The 26,093-nt window shown below is 39.8% G+C and overlaps 2 protein-coding genes across 4 annotated transcripts in view; both read left to right on the top strand.

Annotated features, from left to right (window-relative positions):
- Positions 1-18,607, top strand: part of GPATCH1 (G-patch domain containing 1) — a 29,564-nt gene extending 10,957 nt beyond the window's left edge. For all 3 annotated transcript variants that reach the window (XM_050923378.1, XM_050923379.1, XM_050923377.1), the window contains exons 9-20: positions 87-166; positions 1,406-1,610; positions 5,220-5,498; positions 7,801-7,979; positions 8,240-8,367; positions 8,777-8,913; positions 9,288-9,454; positions 11,667-11,880; positions 13,431-13,538; positions 15,766-15,890; positions 16,462-16,610; positions 18,116-18,607. In XM_050923378.1, coding sequence (XP_050779335.1) covers positions 87-166; positions 1,406-1,610; positions 5,220-5,498; positions 7,801-7,979; positions 8,240-8,367; positions 8,777-8,913; positions 9,288-9,454; positions 11,667-11,880; positions 13,431-13,538; positions 15,766-15,890; positions 16,462-16,610; positions 18,116-18,146 — 1,802 coding nt within the window. In that variant the 3' untranslated portion in view covers positions 18,147-18,607. The remainder of the gene's footprint in view (positions 1-86; positions 167-1,405; positions 1,611-5,219; positions 5,499-7,800; positions 7,980-8,239; positions 8,368-8,776; positions 8,914-9,287; positions 9,455-11,666; positions 11,881-13,430; positions 13,539-15,765; positions 15,891-16,461; positions 16,611-18,115) is intronic.
- Positions 18,608-22,421: 3,814 nt separating this feature from the next.
- WDR88 (WD repeat domain 88) overlaps positions 22,422-26,093 on the top strand; it is a 33,995-nt gene continuing 30,323 nt past the window's right edge. The window contains exons 1-2 of the mRNA XM_050922201.1: positions 22,422-22,589; positions 25,802-25,912. Of these exons, the coding sequence (XP_050778158.1) occupies positions 22,482-22,589; positions 25,802-25,912 (219 nt within the window). The 5' untranslated portion in view covers positions 22,422-22,481. The remainder of the gene's footprint in view (positions 22,590-25,801; positions 25,913-26,093) is intronic.

Genomic DNA, 26,093 nt, shown 5'->3' with positions numbered 1-26,093 from the left:
ATTAAAGTTGAATATCTCTGTCTATGAAGTTAATTCTATAGTTGTTGGCTTTGAAAGTTATGACTAATTCTGTAATAATTTTATAGGAATGGAGAAAGAAGTTAGATATATTGGCAAAATTCTGGATGGCTTTTCCTTGGCTTCTAAATCATCAGCTCCAAAGAAGGTAAATAAAACACAATTTTTCTTTTAGCAAAAACAACTATTATAATTTTGCCATCTTTATGTGCTTAAATATAGACAATAAGTAATCACTCGTATGTCAATAATAATCAAATAATTTATGAAGGAAAGATGTAAACAAGCCTAATATAGATCTGTAGAGTGATATGCAATTTGACTGCCCCCCTTGGTTATTACTCTGTTCTACTTCATTCGTATTGTGTCTTGTAATAGGAATAAAATATGTTGGTTAAGTAACAAAGGTATCTTAAATGGTCAAAACTATAGGTTTTCAGGTTGATAATACAAACCTGAAGTTTGTCCATCCACTAGACATTCTAAATGCATTCAGAGCTGCTCACTACTGTTTGGCAGCAGTTTGGAGAACTGGTTTTAGCAAGAATAACGTATATATTCTGCTTGTCTGTTGTTCAAACATAACATCATATTTTCTTAGTGACCAAGATCTCTCAAATTCACTCATAGTGACAAATTTGTTTTAACCCTATTTTTAGGACTTAATTTTAAGTACAAGATGTATCAGTATAAGTGTAGAATGGGGTAAAATCCTAGCATATGTAAAATTTTGTGACAGTATGCTTTTCCTAAAGAGGAAATAGAAAGAAAAATCCACTTAGTATACTTTACCATAAGGAGGCTTTGGGACATCTTTTGTTCATTGAGGACTATTCTTTTAAAGATATGAAAACAGAATTTCAGTGGAGGATACTAAGATATTTTAGAAGCTTAGGGAAACTATTCAACTTTTAAAATTTAACGTTTGAAAGTGCATGTAATTCCCATTTTAAGGAAGGTAAATTCTTAAGCAATATCCAAAGCATTTTCTGAAATATTTTTTTTTAAAAAGCAGTTCTTGATTTGCTATTTGATCTATGGTATAATGTTTATAAACTGACAATTTGGTAATTATTTTTTTCAAGTTTCAAATGTTCCTGTTTATTACAATGCCATTTATTTATTGACTCAGACTAATTGAGCCTGTCCAGTTTGTTTGTTAGCTTACTTTTCTATTGTTTAATGTTCACAAATTAAGTTGACAGTACTTAAAGGAGTATACAGGTTGTAGATGTCCTTTTCTGCAAGTCTGAGCAGTATATACTAGTAGTCTATAGTAAGACTAACTTCTGTATGCTGCCCAGTGGTTTTGGTGAAGGACATCTCATCTATAAATAACAAATATGAAACTACATCTCTCACTGTGTTTTTCTGTTTGTTTTGGAAGACTTATATACCGCCTGACCTGCCAAGGGATTACAGACCAGTCCATTACTTTCGACCAGTGATAACAGCTAGAAATGAAAACCCCCTTTTACTTCAGGCATTAGTTGAATCAACTGGGAAACGTGAGACTGATACTCTACAGCAAAACAGACACACACTGAATGCATCTCAGAGGAGGGAATTGCTAGGAGAGACTGCTCTAAAAGGTATGTGACATAGTGTGTGACCATACTTCTCCTTGTTTCATTATAATATAGATTCACTTAACACTGACTAAATACTAGGTTATCTCCATAATAATTTTAGCACAGGAAATACTTGTTTACAGACTTGAATGTTTTTACAATCTTGAATATATATATTTTCTAATTTAATAAAACAAACTAAAACACTCCTTATGTTAGGCAAAATATTGGACAATATGATCCCTAAATGTCAATTACTGGGAATACCTACAGGTGTTTAAAGGAGAAAAGTGTGTGTGTGTGTGTGTGTGTGTGTGTGTGTGTGTGTGTGTGTGTGTGTGTGTGTGTGTGTGTGTGTGTGTGTTTAAAAAGGTATTTCATTTTTTCCTTCCATGAAGCTTAGTTTATTTTTTTTAAATTTCTGCTTGTGGGTTGTTTGTTTTGTTTTTAACCTTAGAAATTCAGATCTTGTGTAGCCTGGAAGATTTTATAGCTCTCTAGTAACTAATGTTACTGTGACATTATATGAGTCTAGAGAAAATAGCAAATAAGAGGAAAAGGGGATGTTAGACTTCTTAAAACTTTTTTTTTTTTTTTTTTGGTTAACATCTGTTTAATGTCAACCAGTAAAGGATACTGGAGAAAGAACATGTTAATTGCCTTTCCCTTCAGTTAAGTTGTGAGGCCACAATACTCATGCTGCGAGACTGGGTGGATTGATTTAAATCACAGATTTTAATCTATAAGCAGGTAACCTTTAGTAAAATAATCTATTTTAACCTTGCTTTGCATTTGTACATTTGAGTTGTTATGCTAAAGAAAGGTTGGTTCTCATTGGTTGCTAACCATTAAAATACGTTGACTGGCAACTAAATGTAGCCTTTGTACTAATTTTGTTCCTTCTTTTTGCTAACCAAGATATTCTGTATTTATACACATTTATTTAAGCAAGTATATAATTTAATTTACATTTATTCATATTAATTTTTACATTTACAGTGTCTAGAATATGGTAAATGATGCATTTCTTTACTAGATTGTGCATTTTTAATTAAATTTCTATTCAAACAGAGCTTGATACAAATCAAGTAAAAAATGAATAAGCAAGCATTTTAAATATTATTAGACAAATAAAACTATCAAGTGTATGTGATACATAAAAAAACCCAAGTCTTTATCAAAATTAGTTTTTCATTTAAAACTGACTTATTAAACAAAGGAAGTATTATATGTAGTTACTGAACTCTTTGTTTCTCATCACTATGTCCTACAAGATTTTAGAACTAATAGGCCTCATTCTCTCACATAGTTTTATTAATAGATTAGAAGAAAAGCCATTGCGTTTTTTACTTTTGAGTGAACTAGTCATTGAACTGAATTAGTTGAATAAACTGATATGAAGAAAACATTATTTCTTTGCATGTAGAAGAGGCTACTCTTTCCAGTAGCTGATTTAGCACTAGAACAATATCAGGTTCCAAATGCTTAGCCAGTGCACTTCCCACCAGTGCAGTGGTTTGACTTTCTTTAAAACTTGGCGGCAAACATGTACTGCTTAATATTTGGTATTTAATATAAAAAATGTTAATAGACTATAGTAAGTTTTTAGGCCTTGACATAGGTTGTCATCATTTCAAATTTAAGTTGAAATAGGTTTATTTATTAAAAAAAAAAAACCTACTTATTATTTAAATAAAAAAATCTGAATTTAATAAAAGCCATCTGATTGATTTGATTTTTTTCTTTAAATAATAGATTTTTATCCACCCTGCTCTGAGACCCCCTGCCCCCCAGAAGAAGGGGCCCCCGCAAAACCTGGAAAGGTCAGACTTCACATTTCTCAGTAAAAACCAAGGAGGACGCTTCCTTTTTGTCTTTAGCCTTTCAAGCCTTTTCCACACATCATAAATAAGCAAAATATGGCACAAACATAAACTTAAAAAAATATCAATTACAGGTCAGTCTTAAATAGCTGAGACAGAATTAAGATTGTGTAATAACATCAATAATGCTATTTTGTCAACTTTTAAAGCATTCCACCTGGCAAAGCTCCATGGCATGGCCTTTAACTTTCTGGCTCATGAGAACTGGAGATAGATACTCTCCGAACTAACAGTACTACTCTTTAGTCAACAGGAATAGTTGTTGGGTAATATGAATAATTCCCTCACCCTTGCCCCCGATGGCTGAGCATGACACTTCTGTAGCATCCCCAGCCCTTCTTCACTTGGGAAGCAAGTGACAGGGACCAGGAGTTGCACTGTACATGGCAGAGTTGCACTGCACATGGCAGAGTTTGGCACTGAGACCACTGGGCTAACCAAGCGCAAATTATAACTGAAAACAGCATAATAGATTGCATATAATTTATTTAATTATGTTTATATAATATGTTTATATAATAAAAGAAGAAAATATATGGGATTGTCCAAAACTTTCAAACCACTAATGTAACTACAGTAAAAGCTATGTTATCCATTACTTTACCAGCTGGAAATCTCTATAAACTGGCATTTCTGATCTTCCTTGAAAGTCCGGTTAATAGTCCGGTTGGTGCGGGGCTGGCAGGCTCCCTAGCTGGCTCCACATGGCTGCCTGGATGTGGCAACATGTCCCTGCTGCTCTAGGCAGAGATGCAGCTAGGCAGCTCTGCGCGCTGACTCCACCCCGTCCAGGTGCTGGCCCCATGGTCAATGGGAGTTGCAGGAGCAGCGCCTGGAGGTGGAAGCAGTGCGCAGAGCTACCTAGCTGCGCCTCTGCTTAGGAGCAGCAGGGACATGTTGCTGCTTGCAGGGAGCTACCCGAAGTGAGCGCTGCCCGGATCCAGCACCTCCTCTTGCACCTAAACTCCCTCCCAGAATTTGTGCCCTGCACCCACTTCCATGCCCCCGCCCTGAGCCCTCTTCCCCCATCCAAACACTCTCCCTCTTAGTTAACTGGAGTTTTTGACTTACCAATGCCTCCCATTTCCCCAACATGCCGATAACATGTTTACTGTATTAGATTCTGAAGGGTTTTTTTTTTTTTTAATGGAGCATATACATATGCTGTACAAAATTTTACATTCCAGATTTCTATGAAGTCTAGATTTTTATACTATCAAATGTAGACATCCCTGGTTTATAGTATGCCAGTTGATTTGTTTTTCATCATATGTATCTCTGTATATCTATCAGTACAGAGATCTGGTGGGGCACAATACATACGAATGAGTGTGAGGCGCTATCCTGCTCCTTTCATAAAAGATGCATCCACTCAAACAGCAGTAGGTTCACCAAAGATGTAGCTTGTAAAAACGATGAGTGTCTGTCTATAATTTTTTATACTAGTATAAAAATTGCAGTGAGAGCCACTTCTGGGGAAAGAAATCTCCTCTCTTTAAATGACTATTTAAAAATATTCCCTCAGGGTTTCCAGCAAAATTGTGACATTTAAAATTAACCACTACTAGAGTATTGATTTTTGATGATTGCTTGGGTATCTGAATGTATGTACATCCTATATTTAGACCCATTTTTGTTTAGGTAGGGAAATAATATACATGTAATATGTTTTATTCCTGACAGTAGAGATAGTTACAAAGATGTTTTCTTTTTCAAATATCTCGTTATTGCTTTTTTCTATCCTCAGGTCCATGTCCTTCTGTTTTGGAGTATCTGTCAGTGAAAGACAAAGAGAGAATCAAAGAAGCAAAACAGGCAGCTGAACAACAAATGAAAACACAAACTTTGCCTCAGCAATCCCTGAATATATCATCTTCCTCAGATGGTGTTCATCACAAGTGGCAAATGGCATTGGGGGGGCAGTTAGCCACCCCTGGTTCTAGTGACTTCAAACCATTTGCAAAAAATCCAGAAAAACAAAAAAGATATGAAGATTATATAGAGAGTCTTAAAAAAGGACAAAAAGGTAACTAGCAAATGGTCATGAAACTCTTCTGCATTTTTTTTATTTGGAAAAAGTTATTTCTGCAATTTTGATTAAGTATTTCATTTTAAGCTTCTCATAGGCTTGATTCCAGAATTCCATATGTAGTGCTTTTCCTTCTGTTTCCTGAGGCCCTAATCTTGCAAAATTTAGGCACATAAGTAATCGCATTGACTTCAGTGGGACAACACATTTAATTTAAGTGTTTGCAAGATTGGAGGCTTTGATCGTACTCATCTTAATTTCTCTGATCCCTTGTAATGTAGCTCACAACCTCACAAATGAGAAGTTTTCAACCTTTTTCTTTCTGAGGCCCACTCCAACATGCTATAAGAACTCCACGGCCCAGCTGTGCCACAACAAATGGTTTTCTGCATATAAAAGCCAAGGCCGGTGCTAGGGGGTAGGAAGTAGGGCAACTGCCCACCAAGCTACATTGCTCTGGCTTCAGCTTCTGCCCCAGGTAGTGGGGCTTAGGGGCCTGGACTTCAGCCCCATGCAGTGTGAGACTTCATCTCTCTGCCCTGGCTCACAAAGAGTCTAACACTGGCCCTGCTCATGGCCCCCAGGGGGCCCTGTACTTCTGGTTGAGAACCGCTGTCATGGACCATACTGTGATCTTCAGTTTTTGTTTTGTTTCCTTCTTGTTTACCTTCCAGCTCCATACCTTCAACCTGCTTTTAATACTCATCTCTCTTTTGTAATTAAGACCTATGTACTCTGGGTACAGTGGGACCATAGTAATGTTAATTTAGTCTGTCACCAGGAAGTATCTTTCATTCCCTACCCCCACACAACAGTTTCATGTTCCAGAATACCCATTGATGTAAAATATGATGATTTTCAGGAGTTATTATTTTCAGGGATGGGTATTTTTGCTATGCTCTCCAGACCACCTTGCTCCACTCTTCAGGTCCAGCTTAAAACCTTTCCCCCTGCTCCCCAAATATGCCAGGGAAATGGGGAGCTCGTAGTTGGCTTTATCAGTTAATATCCAGGGCTCCCTGTTCTTCAGTGGCTATGCTGTTCTCCAGGAAAATCAGCTACACAGCCTGTGCTTCTGGGTTCCCTCCACTTTCCATCTGCAAACTGGGCTTCAGCTCTGCTGGGCTTCATGGATCAGTGTAGGGAGCAGGTACTGTAATCCAGCTGACTTGCATTTGGTGGGGAAAACTGGATAATGAGAGATAGATCTCAGCAAGATGGAAACAGAAAACAAATGTCAGATGCCCAGTTGCAGCAAATTCTGTGGCAAAAATGCTGATTTTTGAGGTATTTTTGAAAAAAGCCATATCTACGGAGTCCATGGGGTCTCTTACTAAAATGAAGGAAAGCTCGGAATCAGAAGTTGGTCTGATAAAAAATGTTACTTAACCCACCTTGTGTCTCTGAGATGGAGGCATGTTACTACTTTGTTTTTTTTGTTATTTCAGGTGCATTTGGCTGTTCTTTGATGTTGAGTTCTGTCTTTGTGCCAGTAGTTTGTCTGCTTAGGACATAGATTGTGGCTTTGTATAAAATGGAACAACTTAAATGTATTTATTAGTAGAACTGGATGAAAATGCAGGAAATCTTGAAATAGTGGAAGGTCAAAAACCTCATATCAGAAGCTCGGTTTGGTGTTGATTTTGTTCCTGTCTCCTCTAGAAGCAAATATGAACCAAAATCTGTTCCTTGTAAACAGGAAGGGATGATTATTTATTTTTTTTAAAGCTACTTGGCAATCTGAATTTGCATTTATGAGCACACACATTTCATGCATCCAAAAAGCCAATTTGAATACTCAAGTACAAATCTAAACTTCACTGGCAGGTTCACATATTGAGCTTTTTACCTTTACATTTCAAGCATTTTGCTGGAGTTGTGCGTAATGTTTTGTTTTGTTTTGTTTTCTATGGAGCAATTCATATTTTGTATATGCCAGTGTACATTACAGAGCAGTGAGTTAGGTATCAGTAGTACAGTAATGGGTTAGGTAAATGAAGTAGCCATCATTCATTTGTCAAAGATTGGCATTCTGACACTATCTTGGGCTATCATCTTTGGCTACTGAAGAATAGTATATCCAGCAAGACACCCAGGGTTACCCCTGTTCTTTATTTCTGAAATTTTTGGCACATTTATATTCAACTACATATTCATCAGACCCTTGTGGAGATGAGCTTGGCTTCTGGCATTGTTTGAAAGAATCACACAATGAGTTAAACCAACATACAAGTGTATTTTATACTTTAAAGTAACTTTTAAGGGCTGCTAAGCATTTCTATCCTTTAACTTACAATAGATACACCAGAGAGTCATTCAGATCCAGGTATGACAGAGTGGGAGCGAGGAAGGGAACGAAAGGAGTTCTTCCATGCAGCGGTGCTCTACAAATCCTCCAACTCAGTCCTGTCATCAAGGTTTACTCGAGCCAAGCATGAAGATGACACCGACAAAGTGGAAGTTCCTCGAGACCAAGAGGTTCATGCTGTTAATAATCCTATATTGTGATTACTTGTGTTAACACAGTCCAATTTATTTAAAACATCATTGTAGAAGATAAATATAATGTTCTGTTGCCTTAAGAAACCAAAAGGAAATATACAATACTGCTCGCACAGCAGTAGTTAAGTATTTATCCTTTAAGTTCACTGAATCTTGACACCATTACCATAATAGCAGGCATTTTAAGAAGGTGATTATATTCTGTAGAGTATATAATCAACATTTGAATTTTACAGATGGATGTTGATGACAAAGAATCTGCAGTGAAGATGAAGATGTTTGGCAAGCTCACAAGAGATAAGTTTGAGTGGCACCCTGAGAAGCTACTGTGTAAAAGATTTAATGTTCCTGATCCCTACTCTAAGTAAGATGATTAATCAAATATCTTAATGCTTTCAAAAGATTTTTTTAATTGTTCTGAAATGTATGTTTGTGTAATGTTTGGGGAACATGCCAGCTTGATATCTCTGAAGGCTGAAACCCTCTCTTTATCTTCAGAATAGATGCAACCCAGGTAGAACAGCAGGCAGGCTTCCTTCTGATAACTTGCCAATTTGCTTTTTACCTAAAGTAGGAGGATCACCTCAGAGATACTTTGAATGGAAATACGTGATCCCCCCCACCCCCCAGAACATAGTGGATGCTCCTTTGTTAGGGTTTGTATTCATAGACTCTGCTTGTTTTGTGGATAATCTGAGACTTCATTTTCCAATGTTGTCCATCCATCCCATCATTAAAAACAACAATTGACAAATAATTTCATTTTCCTCTAGTTCATCAATTGTTGGATTACCCAAAGTGAAACGTGACAAGTATTCTGTATTCAATTTCTTAACTCTACCGGAGTCTACCACAACAACTATATCTCAAACAACAAATGAAAAAATACAACAGAATATCAATCCTAACAGTAAGTGGGTCAGCATTTTTATTAGTGTAATCCCAATAATTAATGATTTAAAAAACATAGATGTACTCGTCATGGAATGTGTAATACCAAGATGCAGTTTCCTTAAAAATAAATGGAAACAGTTTGAAAACTCAGAGCTACATATATAAGGCCAGAGCAGTTGAAATCAGTGGAGTTATACTAATTTATAGCACTGAGAATCTGGCCAATAGAGATCTTCTAGTTTTAAGATTTTTTATTTTTTAAATATAGGCAGTAATGATAAAGCAAGTATTAGTAAATAGTTGACCCGACCATGACATGCTGTGGTAGTTAATATAAAGCTAATTAACCATGCTGCTTGGGATCTTGTACCATTTTTTTTTTTTTTTTAGAGCCAAAGAAACCATCAAGATGGGATATATCTGACAAAGAGAAGAAGAAAAAGGATTCTATTAGTGAGTTCATAAGTCTTGCTAGATCAAAAGTTGATATTCAGCAGCAACAACCAGAATCAGTAATAGAAGACAGAAGTAGAACAAATGAACCCCTTCCCAATAAGGTATAAGATCTCCAAAGGTTTGACATTTTCAGTAACATTCAAGCTATTGCACATTGCTCTTCTCTTTGTTGATCTTGTTTTGAAATGCCTTTCCTTGTGCATGGAAAGAGTCAGTAGTAGCAACTCATGCTAAGTTAGAAAAGACATGTCTGCACTTGAGGCCACATTATGCCCTCCACCTGTGGGAAAGAGAGCTTCTACTCCACAGTGTCTCCTATGGAAGCTTCTCTACTGGGGTTCTGCAAGCACTGGGTTCCTCAAATGGAGAGGCTGCAGGCCCACGGCAGATCTAGCTGCTCTGCAGCATCATACATTCACAAATGTACTCTAACTTAACTCAGGTTCCATACTGTGAGCTTAAGCTTCCATCCCCATGAAAGAAGGGCAGTGGCAGGGGGGATCCTGGTCATCACAGCTCCTGCAGCAATACGTTGTCAAGAAGATGACGAAACCAGGAGGCAGTGTGAAGGCACCAGCTGGCTATAAGTGGCACTGCATTTATCTTGGAGTTCCATGGGTTCTTTGGCCTGAATCTCCCTATCGTGTGCAGTGGGAGGAAAAACACCAATTTTGCCCCCTGCTCAGACAGAAAATGGGGAAAAAACTCTGCAACAGTAAACTATTAAATTTTTAGTCTTCTTCATGGGGGAACATATTATACATTGATGGGGAATCTGGGATATTGCCATGACATTATTTAGCATTGAAATGCTTTGTATTTTTATTCACATCATTTTGCCCTAGAATTTCCTACATAAAGCACATAATTTTAATATTAGTGGTTCTCAGCCTGTGGGCGTGTGCTGCTGGTGGTGCATGAAGAGCTGGCGATCTCAGGCTATTGGCAGTCTTTGTTTCAATAAGACAGCTGAAAACAGATCTCTCATAAGCAGGTCGGTGTAGTTGCCACAGGAATATGTTTGAAGAAAAGCTGTGTCCATTTCTAGAAGTTGGAGGGGAAGTGGTCCAAACAATGGGGGGGTTGGGGAAACCGCAATCCTTGCTTTCTATGGAGAAATGTATAGTTTAGATGAAGGAAAACACTTGTACTTCTAATTCTTGCTGTTTTACTGAAGAAGCAAAACAGTAATCTGATGTACATGAAACTGCAGGCATGTAGATCTTGATATGAAGTAGGAAATTTATTTTGTTTGAATACTAGCTGCTATAGAGAGCAGTGTGATTCTATTACCTGTGGGGATGAATTGTGGAGACCTTCTGTAGCTCCAATCATGAGAAATTACAGGGGTTAACAAAAAGAGCACAAATTGGGTAGTTATCATAAATAGCAGTTACCTCTTTTGCTTGTGCAGTTTTAGCAGATATGCTGGTGGAGGCCATTTGAAAATTTGTCCTTAAAAGTGAAATTTGTTAAGGGCTATCAGTTTTTTAGGTTAGCAGGATAGCTCTTTTGTTTGCATTAACTAACATTGGTTGACTCACACACTTGACCTTGATTTTATTGTGAATGGACTTGGGGGCTTGAACAAGGCACATTTAATAAAGGGGTGAGGGGAATTTATTCTTTGGAAAGGGTATGCAGGCCTCTCTGTGGTCCATGTAAGGACTGTGGGGGGAGCTAGGCTGCAGACAGAATCACCCTACAGTCTTTGTAATCCCTAAGTGTTCTGCACTGTCTAGAAGAAGTTGGTGCAACTCATGGTGAGCAAAGGCAAACATGAGATCTGTGCTTACAGGAATTGTGTGATTATAGCTCATACATGGAGGACACAAGGGTTGCAAGTATAGTCTGGGATGATGGCTGTAGAGGCTGTGATGCCTTGGTAGGTTTAATTCCATCTACTATACCACTGATTTTCCTGTACAAATTCCATTTTTCTCTGCTTTGTACAGGGACTGATACATATTCTGAAGAAGATGATAGATTTGCTTGTTGTGAATTTAAGCTAAAGAAAAAGTATCTAGAGTCTATTGACTCAAAAATAAGAAGTGTTAATATTTTATATTCTTTCAAATGAGCTGTTCTGACCTGTATGAAAAAGGCACAGGATGAGGTGTCCTGTATTGGAAAGTGACTTAATTTAGCAGTATCTGAGCTCTACTACTGTTTATAGACTTCAGATTTACTGTAATTTGCTAATTTTCAAATGAAAATATCATTGAAAGTGTCACAATATTTTATCTTAATGGAGAGACACTTCTTTCCTCTGTCAGTGTTTAAATTTTTTTCCTTATGGGCACTGTTATGCAGGCAGTTAATGAAAGCACAGATCAGGAAAAAGAAGAAGAAAGAAGACCATCTATGGACTTATTTAAAGCCATCTTTGCCAGTTCCTCAGATGAAAAATCATCCTCATCTGAGGAAGACAGTGATGAAGAGGCACATCAGACACCTTCTTCTGTGCCAAACTCAGAAAGTACAAAGCCTGGTAATCTACCAGATACCTCCTCAGCTGATGTACAAGGTAATAGTTAACAGTTTGTTCAGTTTCATGAAGTTCTAGTAATTTTATAATAAATTAAAACATTATGAGCCTAGTAGAAAAATGCTTTACACCAGTCTTACACTGATGTTACTCTGTTGAGAACAGTGTAGTTGCATCAGTGTAAAACTGGAGTAATAAAATGCTGAATTAAGTGCTCACTATTTAAATATTATCTATATAGCCATAGGCCAATGACAGGTTTTACAGATACACTGTCAGATGCATTTGTTTGCTAAACAGAGTGAGGGATGAGGACAAATCCTGTATTACTCTGTAAAGAGAGCCCCAAAATTGGGTGATTTTATACACCTGTAATAAGGTGTATGATATATGATAAAGTATATATATTTAATGATGAAATTTTGACCAGACTGGAAATAAGTATAATTTTGCATTTATTTGAAAAAGGAATTTCCTTCCTATATTTTATTATCATTTAATATAATATTGAAATGGATTTTTAAATAGTACAGTAATATAGCTGTATCTCATCAGTTTTCACTATCGATTTACAAAGCAAATAAATTCATGGGATGAGGAGGAAGCAGTCTTGTTCTATTAGTTAGCAAGATTTAATAGCAGAGTATTATAGGTAGTTCTCATACTAGAAATTAAAGTAACAAAGTACTAGAATACATTTAATAGTTTACTAGGAAATATTAGTAAGCGAAATAACATTTATTTTGACATTTAGAGATGATGTATCTTTAATTTTTAAATTGACCTTTGTGTGCTTGCTTACCAACTAGAAAAAAGGCAATATGCAGTGGCTGTCTCAGTAATTAGTGCCAGTTAATCTAATTAGTGCAAATGGCAGATGGACTAATAAATTCCTAAATAAAAATAAGCTAATGCCCCCCATTCAAATGTAAAAGAGCCTTATTTCATAGTAAAAATACCAATGTATATATACTTTTTAATGTGGAAACTTTTCAAACTGCTAGGTCTATAATCACCTTTTAGGTTATTATCGTATCTTCAACACTGGAATTTTGCATAATTCTTGAAAAATTTGCAGGTGTGAATCTGTTTTTTACCCTTTAAGTTATAGATTATTTTGTTAATATTTATACTTGTGTTGCCTGCCTTTTTTGATTTTAATTTAAAAATCAGTAGCACTGTGATCAAATATTTGGTGATCCCAGCCAGTGCAACCAATCTTTGAAATGCACAGGAAGGTGCAAAAGGAAAAGGCATCAACTTCTCTTTGATATAGATTTTTGAAAAGTTAAGAAGGTTATGTACAAAAAAAAAAGCTTAAGAAATCATATATTTATGTAACTGAAGTCCTTTTAAAAGAATTTATGTAATTATTGGGGGCTTCTGAGGATCCCTTTAATAAGAAATAAGGGTGAGAATCACCTTCTGCTTCTTTGAAAAACTAGTAAGTGCAAAATCTAAACAAGGGTGCAAAATTCATTAGCTTGTCTTTATTTGATATTTCCTTTTTAATGGAATATTTTCTCAGCTGTCTTGGGTATGGGAAGTACTGTTTCCTTTTAAGTTAACCTATATGTTTGTTTTTCTAGAATGTATGGCTGTTACAAATGAGCCTGACCTTGTACCACCTCTTTTGAAGGAGAAGCTGGATAAGGAAGAGGAATTTGGACCGAGGTTGCCTCCAGTTTTCTTTTCTAGTAAGTGCTGAAGATTTTAAATTTTTACACTGAAAATATATGTTTGCAGTTATTTTATTTCTGCTCCCCATAAACATCTTCAAAGTTACCTCCTTATCTACCTTCAAATCCCCTTCTCAAAACTCTCCTTTGTTATGATGCCTACAAAAATCTGGTGTGCTAAAACCACTGCCTATCATGATAACCAATATTGTTTTATTACTTCCTGGTAGTTCCTGGTCTCTCTGCCTTCATCTATTGTCTCTTGTCTTTTATAGTTAGAGCCCTGTAAATCTGTGGATATCTGCTTTATATCCGTGAATATCAAATGCAGATATCTGCGGACCATTTTTGCAGATCGCGGATCAGATGCAGACAGGTGCTTTCGCACCCCCTGGCTTGAAGTGATTTCCATTATATACAGGGTTTACAGTTTGGTTCAATGGCTCTCAGTGCCTGCCATTATAAAAATTGTTCCAGCACTCCTGGATGTGGCTACAAATTTTGTATCCATGCAGGGCTTTAAATATAGGATCTCAAAGGTGGGGAAGCAGCTGTCTGCAGCTCATAGCCTATGAAGCTGCTTCTCCACCTTCCAGAGCCTATATCCCCCGCCACCCATTTACTTTGCAGAAGCAGCTGCCTTCCTCTCCAGCTGACCTGACACAGCAATATGAAGTTGGGAGAGGTTTCCTAAATATCTTGGATGCTTAAACCATAGCAATAGGAACATAGTGAATTTTGCTGCCTGTCTTGATCTAACACCTCCCCTTTCTCCATATACCTGGGAGAAAGGGATATAGGCTCCTTCCCCACCTTCCAGATCCTGTATTCCCTCTCCTCAGTATACCGAGAAAGAGGAAGTGATAGATCAGAAGCAGCTGTCTGCAGCTCGTAGCCAAAGAGGATCTGGAAGGTGGGGAAGTAGCCTCAGAGGCTATAAGCTGCAGACAGATGCTTCCCCACCTTTGAGACCCAATATACCAGGGGTCGGCAGCCTTCGGCTTGTCAAGGTAATCAGCTGGCAGGACATGAGACATTTAGTTTACATTGATGGTCCACAGGCACGCTTCCCCCTCCCCCGTTCCGGCCAATGGGGTCTGCGGGAAATGGCAGCCAGCATGTCCCTACACAAGGCTCTACTTATATTTAGACTGTAAGCCCCTCAGGGCAGGGACCATCTTTTTGTTCCGTGTTTGTACAGTGCCTAGCACAATGAGGTCCTGGTCTTATGACTAGGGTTCCTAGGTGCTACAGTAATGTAGATGAGGATAATTTCATTTTTTTATACTGTTTGTATTTCAGAGGGCAATTTATTGACTGGTCTTTGATCTGCAATTAGGTACTATGCAGAGATAGAGATACAAGTGAATGTTCCACTGGCTTAAAGCCTAGAGTTGTTAAGCAGCTGTCCCCATGCAAGTAGAAGGTATTTTTGGTACAGAGATATTATGGGTCAATAAGTATGTATGTGTGTGTATTAGTGTATATATATACAGATACATACATTTAATCTGGCTGTAAATTTGTGTTCAAGTCACTAAAATTCAGAACTCCTGTGTAGTTACTGTCTTTTACCCAGAATCAGACCTTACAGATCTTTCAGTAGGAGAACATATGCTGCTGCTATTACCTCTTGAATGTTGAACAGACAGGGCTTTTGTTGTTGTTTTTAATCCCTTTGTTTAACCACGTTCAACAGATTTAGAGTGAATAACAAGGCATTGTTACTTCATCTGTGGAAATTTTGCGCACAGATTAAAGATTCTATGTGTTATGTCATATAATTTCAATTCAGATCCAGGTCCTTTCTTGGAAACTATCAGAGCACGGGGGTCCTTCATTCTTCCCTACAGCCCCACATACACCTGTGTACATTAAAGTGATATTGTCAAAAGCTTTGATCCTACATTTGGATCCATTGACACAGACTTTTGTGCCTGTGAAGATTCCCACTGATTTCACTGGGGCTCTGCACAGACTCAAGAGTCAGTGCTGAAAGATCCTGATGCAAAATCGGGACCAAGGTTGACATGATGGGTTTTTTAATATCTGATTATAAAGGTATGTCTATAGAGTAGAGAAGTTTCAGATGAATTGGAATTCATTTGGGAGTCCCAAATCGCTTACGTAGCTTTGGAAATCTCAGCCCAAATATTAGGGATTTTAAATTTTTGTGTAGTTTAATATTGTGTTTGTCTTTTACTTGGTAATGCATTTATTTCTCTCTATTTGATTTTTGCTTTAGGCACTACTCAGAGGCATGAGCCAGTACCACTGGCAAGTTCTCTTGAAGCCAGTCAGAAAGAGAAAACTAAAAAGAACAAAGAAAAACACAAGGCTAAGAGAGAGCACAAACACAAAAAGGAAAAGGTGACTAACTGAAATAAATTGGTTCTTTCTTTCTTTGGACTGATTTCCTCAGTCAAGTGAAAACTACCATGATATATGCTAGATTATGGAAAACAGAAATAGAGTTGGGCTGCGTGGACACCCTCCCTTAGACGCACTTAGCACTTCTAGCTTAGAACAGAAGATACATTGGCTGAACAGGGTGCTGCTTGTTCTTTATGTGCTTAGGGACATATGCTTGTTCTTTATGTGCTTGTTCTTTATGTACATAGTTTGCTTAGATACTGCATAATACTGTAGAAAACTTTGATACAATATAATAATAAAATTTCTAAATATATGTTAATTTAATTTATTTAGTCCTTGCCTCCTAAAGACTGTGGCTTGTATTATTTAAAGTTTACACAACTGAAGATGTGCAGGTGCTGTTGTTACTGCTCTGCTCCAGTTAACTTTGGAATTTACACTGAAATATGTTTCCTGTAATCCCAGTTGCTCTTTTTTAGTGACCTTCTGTTTTAATTTGACCAACTCTTTGTAAAATTAAAAAAAAAAAATGAATAGCAAACTCAACTATTTCTTTTTTTAACAGAAAAAGAAACATAAGAAGCACAGGCACAAAGGCAAACACAAGAATAAAAAATCAGAGAAAAACAGTAGCTCAGACACTGCTGATAGCAGTGACAGCCTTAGTGACATAGAGGAGATCACAGATTTGTCATCCCAGGAACTTCTAAGAAGGTAAACAGATAATTTCCCAAAATCTTGGTAATTCTGGCAGCAATAATGAGCCAGATCTTTGCCAATGTAATTTGGTGTAGTTCCGCTGAAGTCAGTGGAACTACGCCAATTTAAACCAGCTGTGGATCTAGTACAATATGTTTGTGCCTAGAATACATCTTATTTTGCTAATCAAGTCTAGAAAAGATAATTTATCCTAGGCTTTTGGATCTAAATGTGCCAGATAAGAACTAGTTTTAAGATAAAGTGCTCCAGGGAAAAGAGCGTTGAGCGGCTAACTCTGCAAGCACTAGATAATGAAAGTTAATTTGGGTGAGATCTTGGTGTCATTGTAAATTACTATAAATGGGAATAAATACTGAGTAGGTAAGAGAAGTGCAAATGGTGAGAAGTGTTGTTCCTACATTTGTTCAGAAGACATAGTGAAGGTTAACAAAATTTATCCCTCCCCTGATAACTATGAGGTATTGCCTGATAGATTTTTAGTATCCAAAATAAATGCTGTAATCTGGCTAAAATCCTTCATAGCTGAATGACCCAGCTCCAGCAGACCCAGGTTGCTGGGCTGATTTTGGTTCAGTCAGGACTTGTCAATATCACACACCCGGTCACTGCTTGCTGGTTCTGTTCTTGTGAGATGGCAAGTTATTGACGTTTAGGAGCATTCTGTGCTTGAATACAAGGTACTGTACTAATATGGAGCAGGCAGGCAGAACTGAGTAGACAATGAGAAACTGCTTGAATCAAGTGCGCATTTGTTCAGCAAGCTGAAGTGAAGGTAGTAGGTCTAATTTTAGACAGCATGCTCTTAAATATTTTATAAACCATAGACTTGAACAAACCAGTATTAAGCCCATGAACAGTAGACGAGAACGCTGACTTCATTCTGCTTTCAAAGTGTGTTCCATACACTTCTAAAAAACGCAGCCAAATTAAACATAAGTAACTTCAGCTCCAAGAATGCTCTGGGTGGAGGAATCACTACATCACACTCCAGTTAAACCCTCTGGATGATTGAAGGAGTGACCTCAACATGTTCTGCAGAGTAACCACATTTTCTTTCTTGATGTAGGAAACTCATTGTGGTATAAGCACCTTAGTGGGACAAGGGAATATGAATAGGAAAACTAGGCATTCCAAAGGACTATTCCCATCCCTCCTCTGTTCATTAAAAAACAAGCAAACAAAAACCTGATGAGCACAATTTAAAAATGATTTTTAAAAATTAAGCTTTGTTTCAATATAACTTTTTTTTTTTTAAAGGTACTTTTTAAGGGGCTTGCAAACAGGTAGCTCATAATTTGCAGCCAGACCTGTCTTGTTTGTGAAAACTGACATGTTGGAGGCTCTTAGAAGATTTTCCAATTTTGTCTTATTAAAAGCGCAAAAACACATTATGGTTAAATTCAGATTGAGGATTTGAGAAACCTTTTCATTCTTGTTAAAGTGATTATATGTCCGTGATGATGGTGTGTATAACTATTAAATATGGTCTTTTTTTCCAGACTGAAACATCTTCCTGCAATGAAGCAGTAGCTTGCTTTCTTCAATACTGTATGACTTTTGGTCTGAAACTTTGATTTCCTCCATGATGGAAGATCAGTAATGTATAGATTGCACTGTAAATGTTGTATTTATGCTGAATATATGTTTGAAATAATAAATTTATACATTTGTTTTGTGATATTTTGCCATTTTAAACTATATGAATTGTGGAATGTTGGAAAGATCTTTCTATTTTTTTTTAACTGCTAGCATGCATTATCAAAAGTAATAGTTCAGGCTTTACATTTAATTAATATGAGGGCTATCGGTAGCAAGCGCGCGTGTATATGAGAGTAGGACTTCTCCTTTACACTCCGATGTTCTACTTAAAAGGTAGGCTCAAAATGGTGAATTCTTGGTTATTTTGAGGAACCCATTATAGTTTGATTAGAGCTACCTTTAATTTAAACGAAACTTTAGATATTTTAATAAACTGTATATTACAAATGGTATTTCTGGTGTGTTAAATCATTGTGTGAAAGTTCTTAAAATATTATAAACAAGAATATAAGTCAATGCTGAAAGAAGTGAAGCTAGAAAGTTAAAAAGGCATAATTTACATGAAAACAAGTCATTCTGTGTCTCATGCAGATATTCAGAATACAGAATTTCTCTGTATTTCTAAATGTGTTAATCTGCTTTTCAGACTTTTTCAGTATTAGAATTTTATATATTATCCATCACCATAGTATGGCTTTTTCAATAAATTAACAAATGGTATGATGCATGTTAAAATAGCATTACAGTACTGGATTATCTTGAACACTACCTACATAAAAAATTTCATCATCAGTATCGGCATTATTCTACATTCATGTTTATATTTAACGCAAACGTTATGTGAAAACCCCAAAGATTCTTCAAAATTTTCTTGCTTGCTCTGAGTATAAACCTGTGCTGTATTGTACACTTAAAAGGTTAAAATTTCATTAAAAGTCCAAATAAGTTTGTAAAGTCCTATTATGATTACAGGGTTGTTTATGATGTGAACTATAAAATAATACTGAACCACATGACTGTCTGACCTCCTTGAATGGATCAAGCTGTTAAAACCAGCTCATCATGATTTATTATGAGACTAAAAGAATGTTCTCCATTTGCAATTGCTAACAAAAAAAATCAAACAAGCTCAAGGTTTTAGATGATGTTGTATTGGACTAGCTAAAAATAAAGTAAATTTTCAGCATTCAGTCTTTTTAATAGGTCATTGGATTTAGAGTAAGGTGGTATAGTGTTGATTTAGGTTTTGTAATTTAAATTTAGCAATTAAGAGGGAACTTTATAGAAAGGGAAAAAGTTAGTAACAAATGTGGATTTGGAATGCTGTCTGGATTACAAGAGTGGGTAAATGAAGCAGCAGAATAAAAAAAAAATTAAAAGTAAACTCTTAAGTATAGTAAACAGATTTTTTTGGTACACTACCAGTAGTACAGTATTGTTATAAAAATCAGTGCCTCAAGATCTGCTTCTCTCAGAGGGAAAAAATGGCTCCTATAAAATCAGACACCAATTCTCAATCCTTTCCATTTAGAATTACCTCTCACTGATTATTTTAAAAAATTAAAAATGCCATGAAGATAAAAAGTCATTGTTTCTGTTTTTTTAATCTACCAGTGTGACACACAATTTCTTGGATTAGTATAATTTGACAGGATTAGAGAAAAATATTAACTTTTTCAATTTGTTTACCTGTACATTTGGCAGCACTTTTTGTATAGTTATTTTCTCTGTACAGTCCGTTCCTAGTTTTGTTCACGTGGGTCTCTTCATATAGTAATATAGGAGAAGAATATTTTAAAAGATACGAAAATCTGATTGCCATCCTAGAAAATTGGCAGAAAGATTTAGGAGCAGGTGTGGTCTTTGAAACTTTTTAAATGTCTTTAAAATTAATGAGTTTTCAAATTAACAGTGCCCCTTTAATTTCTTAAGTCATCATATATCCAACTTGTTTTTGCAGAAGTACGTCTTTGTAAATCAAAGCAGCAAAGAGTCCTTTGGCACCTTATAGACTAACAGACGCTTTGGAGCATGAGCTTTCGTGGGTGAATACCCACTTCGTCAGATGCATCTGAGGAAGTGGGAATTCACCCACGAAAGCTCATGCTCCAAAACGTCTGTTAGTCTATAAGGTGCCACAGGATTCTTTGCTGCTTTTACAGATCCAGACTAACACGGCTACCCTTCTGATACTTTGTAAATCAGAGAAGCCGTTTTCAACGGTGCATTAATAGAACAGGGATTTCAATCTTTCTTTTCCCTTGACCCCCAAACCAGCTCATTTCTTTCCTGACTCCAACCCTGTAACTTTTGTGGCCACACATTTCTAATTCGTATATTGTAAAAATTTAACAGCAAATAAATGCTTCTGAATAAGGAGTAATGAGTATGCCCAATGATTAAAGGAGTTGCAAGATAAGCAGTGAAGGGAGCCTTGATGCATTTCCCTGTACCTCTTTCCTTACGTCTGCAGAAACTCCATTTAAAGAAGGCAAAGCAGCTGGCAGAGAGCTGTGAGCAGTGGGTCCTGGCAGCCAGCTCCACTCTAAACAGCACTTTTCCAATGTTGAGAGCACAGTGCAGGTGAGAGTATAAAAGGTGCAGTGGAGGCAGGGCCGAACAGCAATAAAAAGGGATGGAGTGAGCTTCCCTAGTCCTAGAGCAGTGTTTCCCAAACTTGGGACTCCGCTTGTGTAGGGAAAGCCCCTGGCAGGCTGGGCCAGTTTGTTTACCTGCCGCGTCTGCAGGTCCGGCCAATTGTGGCTCCTACTGGCTGTGGTTCGCTGCTCCAGGCCAATGGGGGCTGCTGGAAGCGGCAACCAGTATGTCCCTCGGCCCGCACTGCTTCCCACAGCCCCCATTGGCCTGGAGCAGCGAACCGTGGCCAGTGGGAGCTGTGATCGGCTGGAACTGTGGACGCGGCAGGTAAACAAACCAGCCCGGCCCACCAGGGGCTTTCCCTACACAAGCAGCATCCCAAGTTTATAGACTCATAGACTCTAGGACTGGAAGGGACCTCGAGAGGTCGAGTCCAGTCCCCTGCCCTCATGGCAGGATCAAATACTGTCTAGACCATCCCTAATAGACATTTATCTAACCTACTCTTAAATATCTCCAGAGATGGAGATTCCACAACTTCCCTAGGCAATCTATTCCAGTGTTTAACTACCCTGACAGTTAGGAACGTTTTCCTAATGTCCACCTAAATCTCCCTTGCTGCAGTTTAAGCCCATTGCTTCTTGTTCTATCATTGGAGGCTAAGGTGAACAAGTTTTCTCCCTCCTCCTGATGACAGCCTTTTAGATACCTGAAAACTGCTATCATGTCCCCTCTCAGTCTTCTCTTTTCCAAACTAAACAAACCCAATTCTTTCAGCCTTCCTTCATAGGTTTGGGAAACACTATCCTAGAGGAAGCCAATTACCAAGTAGGCTGAAGCCCTTTTAGGTGGGGGAGATCTTGGGCAACATCCAGGTGCAGCTTGCATTGAGGTTGTGACCTTGTTATTGAGAAATTAGACTAGATGATGGTGTGATGAAAGGACATGGTTGGACTGAATTTGGGATGTTACATGCCCTACCCAAGAAGTGAAGACAAGTGAATTATGCAGCTGTCCTAAACTTATGCCAACAAAGCCTCTAGGCCTCATGCTCCACGTAATCATTTTTTTGTGTATCTTCATCTAAATACTCCCCTCTTTAAAAATATATATATTTATTTAGAAGTTATTTACAAGGATAGCACCGTTTAGTGCTTGCGACTTAACGCCTGATGCTTGTAGTGACCGTGTCCAACAGCACGGATCTTGAATATGTGAGTGGCTCAAGCCCAGGACTCCAGGCACCAAGCAGCCAGGTACTGATGTGGGAACCCTTCGCCCTGTAAGGTTTGACTTTACAGCTAGAGCCGAGATGGGGAGCTCTGGGCCGTTTGGAGGCCCCTTGACAGCTTGGTTTGCGGCCCCCCCGGCGCCGCCAGCCCGTGTCCAGCTGCCCTGTCAGCCCCAGGTCACAGCTGCACCGCGCTGACTGCAAGGGGGGCGGCCGGGCGGGCTGCGGCGCTGCTCCTGGCTGCGTGGGAGAGTCGAAGCCGGTGCCCTGCGGGCTGGGGCCAGCAGCCGCTGCTGAGGGTCAGAGGCCGGGCGGGCGAGAAGCGGCCTGCGGTGTCCTAGCGGTGGGTTAATTGCTCCAGTGTTGGGAAGGCGCCGGGATCCCCGCGAGGCGCGGGCGCGCGGCTGGTGGTGCGTGCGGTCCCCGCTGCCGGCTCTCGCGGGGGCAGCGTGACGCTAGGGGCTCCCGTGAGCGGCGGTTACCTCGGAGCCGTGGAGATGGCCGGGGCCAGCGGCGGGGGGGACCCGCTGGCGTTGGAGGAGCCTCCCCTACCCAGGCCCTCCCAGCCGGAGAGCTGCTTAGGCGACCAGGACAGGCTCGCCAAGGTGGGGGCGGGGAGCGGACGGCTTCCTTCCCGGGGGAAGGCGGTGCCTGGCTGAGAGACCGGGGGGGGACGGGGGCCGGCCGCCCAGAGGGGTCCCAGTGGTGGGGGTGGGTGAGAGACGGGGGGAGAGTGTCAGTGTCTGGGAGAGGGGGTGACAGCTGGCGGGGGCGGGGTGTTTCTGTCTGCGGGGGGGGGGGTAAGAGCAGGGTGGGTGAGAGACGGGATGTGTGTGTCTCAGTGCGGGGGGGGATACTGAGAGTGTGTGTGGGGGGGTCTTAGTGCCTGAGGCAGGTCTGGGGGGCGGGGGAGAGAGGATATCTCAGTGCATCAGGAGTTGGGGGGAATCAGTAGGAGCACTACTGGGATGAGCTGCAGACTGCCCTGTTCATATAGGGCCAATACATGCCAGAGGCTGCTGGTTGGGGACAGCTGGGACTAGATATTTTCTTCCACCACCTTCCCCTATCCGTGGAAAGTATCGCCAGCCTAACTCCTCTTTGCTACCAGCAGGCTGCCCATGTGCTCCTTTAAGGGTTCTTTTATTCCCAAGAGATCAGCCCACACAGCCAGGTCAATGTATAATTCAGATTTTACCCAATAATCACACTGTTGCCAATCCTTTAGTATCTGATATCTAAAGGTTTATTTATAAGAGAGAAGAAGAGAGCAGAGTTAAAATGGTTAAGGAAGATAAATATATATGCTATTTTCAAAGTTTTTATATCAGGTTTGAAGCAATGATATTACAGACTGCTGGTTTGTAAAGACTCTGGTAACTTCCAAAAGACTGGAAGGTCCTCAGTCCATTGGTTGGAATGCTCCTTTTAGGCCATGGCTACACTTACAGTTTTGCAGCGCTGGTAGTTACAGCTGTGTAGGGCCAGCGCTGCAGCGTGGCCACACTGACAGCTACCAGCGCTGCAGTGTGGCCACATTTGCAGCATTTGCAGCACTCTTGGGAGTGGTGCATTGTGGGCAGCTATCCCAGGATTCAAGTGGCTGCAACGTGCTTTTCAAAAGAGGGGGGTGGGGTGGAATGTGACAGGGAGCGTGGGAGAGACAGAGAGATTGGATTTTTGGAGCTGACACTGTTCTCAGCTCCGTGCCTTGCAAGTTGTAAGGACTGGAAGACACACAGTGCCTACCTTCAATCATTTTAAAAGTTCTGACCCCTTCCCCCACCCCTCTCTCATTCACTAAATGCAAATTATGCACTCCTAAATAGCCGTCAGACCAGATAAGCATCTGCTCAACATGGACTTCCTCCTCCTCTGCCCTGTGAGCCTGCTGTTTCTCTCTTCAAGCAAACAGCTGTGAACATTCCAAAGTAATTCCGCTGCCTGCCTCCGCTTGCTCAGCAAACAGGAGCTGTGTTTGTTTTTTAAATAAGCAGTTTGGCTGAACTCCGAGCTCCCCCTTTCTTCCGGTTTGTTGTGGACAGGAATTCTGGGATACCTCCTTATACCCCGGAGGTCGATAAAAGCGCTGGTGGGGTCCATACTTGCTGACCAGCGCTGGATCACCAGTGCTGGAATCGCTACACCCGAGGCTCGACCGGCTGTACAGCCAGCGCTGCAATCAGGGAGTTGCAGTGCTGGCCGTGCTTTGCAAGTGTGGCCATATCCTAAGGCCACGTCCAGACTACCCGCCGTATCGGCGGGTTAAAATCGATTGCTCGGGGATCGATATATCATGTCTAATCTAGACGCGATATATCGATCCCCGAGCGTGCTTATATCGATTCCGGAACTCCATCAACCCCAACGGAGTTCCGGAATCGACAGGGAGAGCCGCGAACATCGATCCCGCGTGGTGTGGACGGGTGAGTAATCCGATCTTAGATATTCGACTTCAGCTACGTTATTCACGTAGCTGAAGTTGCGTATCTAAGATCGATTTCCCCCCTGTAGTGTGGACCAGCCCTAAGTTGCAGCGCTGTAACCCCCTCACCAGCGCTGCAACTCTCTAGTGTAGCCATGGCCTTAGTGTAAGTCCATAGTCCAAGGATCAGAGCAGGAAAAATGGAGATGCTTCCAGGGGTTTTTATACCTTCTCCCATGTGGAGGGAACTTCTCTCAGTCTTAGTTTGTGGAAAATTACAGGCACAAGATGGAGTCCAGGATCACATACAGAGGCAGATTAAGGTTTCCTGGGGTCCTGGGCCAGAGCAAGTGGGGGGGCCCTCTCCACCCCTTCCACTTGTGGTCCTGTCCCTGTTCCTCCCCCCTCCACATGTGACCCTGCCCGTGGGCCCACCCCTTTCTTCCCCTTCTGCCAAGGCCCCACCCCTATTCCACTGAGGGTCTCCCCATTCTGCTCTTCCACCACTGTGGCCCCAAAACCAGACAAGCTGTCTGAGAACTCCAGTCCTGTGGCTGCAGCAGGAGTCCTGATGCTGGAACTTTCCCCACCCCGGCTCCTGGCTGCTGATGGGGTTGGTGGGCTCTGGGGGTTTCCCCCACTGCCTCCCCCAGTGCTGCTTCCTGGGAGGGAGCAGGGTCAGGGCAGTGGGGCTTTTCCCACCCATCTGGGTCTCCAGGCCCCTGGGCATGGGCCCCACAGCCCCAGTGGCTGATCTACCGTTGGTCACATGCCCTTGCATGCTTCGATGACTCATAGGAATGGCTGTTACCCATGTTCTGGCTAAAGTGTCCGCAGAAAGGCTCATGGGATGAGGACAAGCTTCGTCTGTGGCTCATTAAGAGTTTACTGTTCCTTAATAGGCCATCAACACATTTGAAATACAGTCAATATTCATACTTTTAGATGCAAAGATGATACTTGCAGACAAACAGGATAATCATATTTGATAGATTATAACTTTTCCATTGATACCTTACATGACATACTTTATGTAAGATTTGTTGCAGTTGTCTAACAGTGGCAATATTAATTATATAAATGGTCATATTTCAGTCATACAGTGTATACAAGGTACTTCAAGAATCAAAATAGATTTTTTGAAACTTAAAGAAGAGCAAGATCTTTGTCATGTACAAACAGGTGCTTAAAAAAAAGTGTTGCTGTGATCTGCCAAATCAACTGCAATCTAATAACAGAGAAAGATGAGTGTGAATGCTCTCAAACAGCAGGAACTAAAATATTTTAATCGGGTTATTACTTTCAGACTATCTCTTGAGGACTAACTTGTCAACAAGAAGGATTTATTATATAAGATAAAAAGTACTTTATCTTTGTTCTGTTCATTTACAGATTCACTTTAAAATTTTGAGAGGGCACTGTGATACTGTGAGCTCCTGCCATTTCTGCTTTGAAGATACAAAAATTCTTTCTTGCTCTTATGACAGAACAGTGAAACTCTGGGTATGTCATGAATCTAAAACAATTCAATAGTCACGCCATAATAATGTCTAAACCAAGCAAGAAATGTCGTGTAAGTATGGCAGTTGAGTGAGTCATAAATTGACCTTCTAAACAGCTTTTTATTCAGTCTGTAAAATAACTGAACTGTTTCACAGGTACAATTACAGTGGCAACGCTCCTA

The sequence above is a fragment of the Gopherus flavomarginatus genome, chromosome 14 (assembly GCF_025201925.1).
Source record: "Gopherus flavomarginatus isolate rGopFla2 chromosome 14, rGopFla2.mat.asm, whole genome shotgun sequence".
Lineage (NCBI taxonomy): Eukaryota > Metazoa > Chordata > Testudines > Testudinidae > Gopherus > Gopherus flavomarginatus.
The sequence above is the reverse complement of the archived record's forward strand: the minus strand, read 5'-3'. Positions and strand labels throughout refer to the sequence as shown.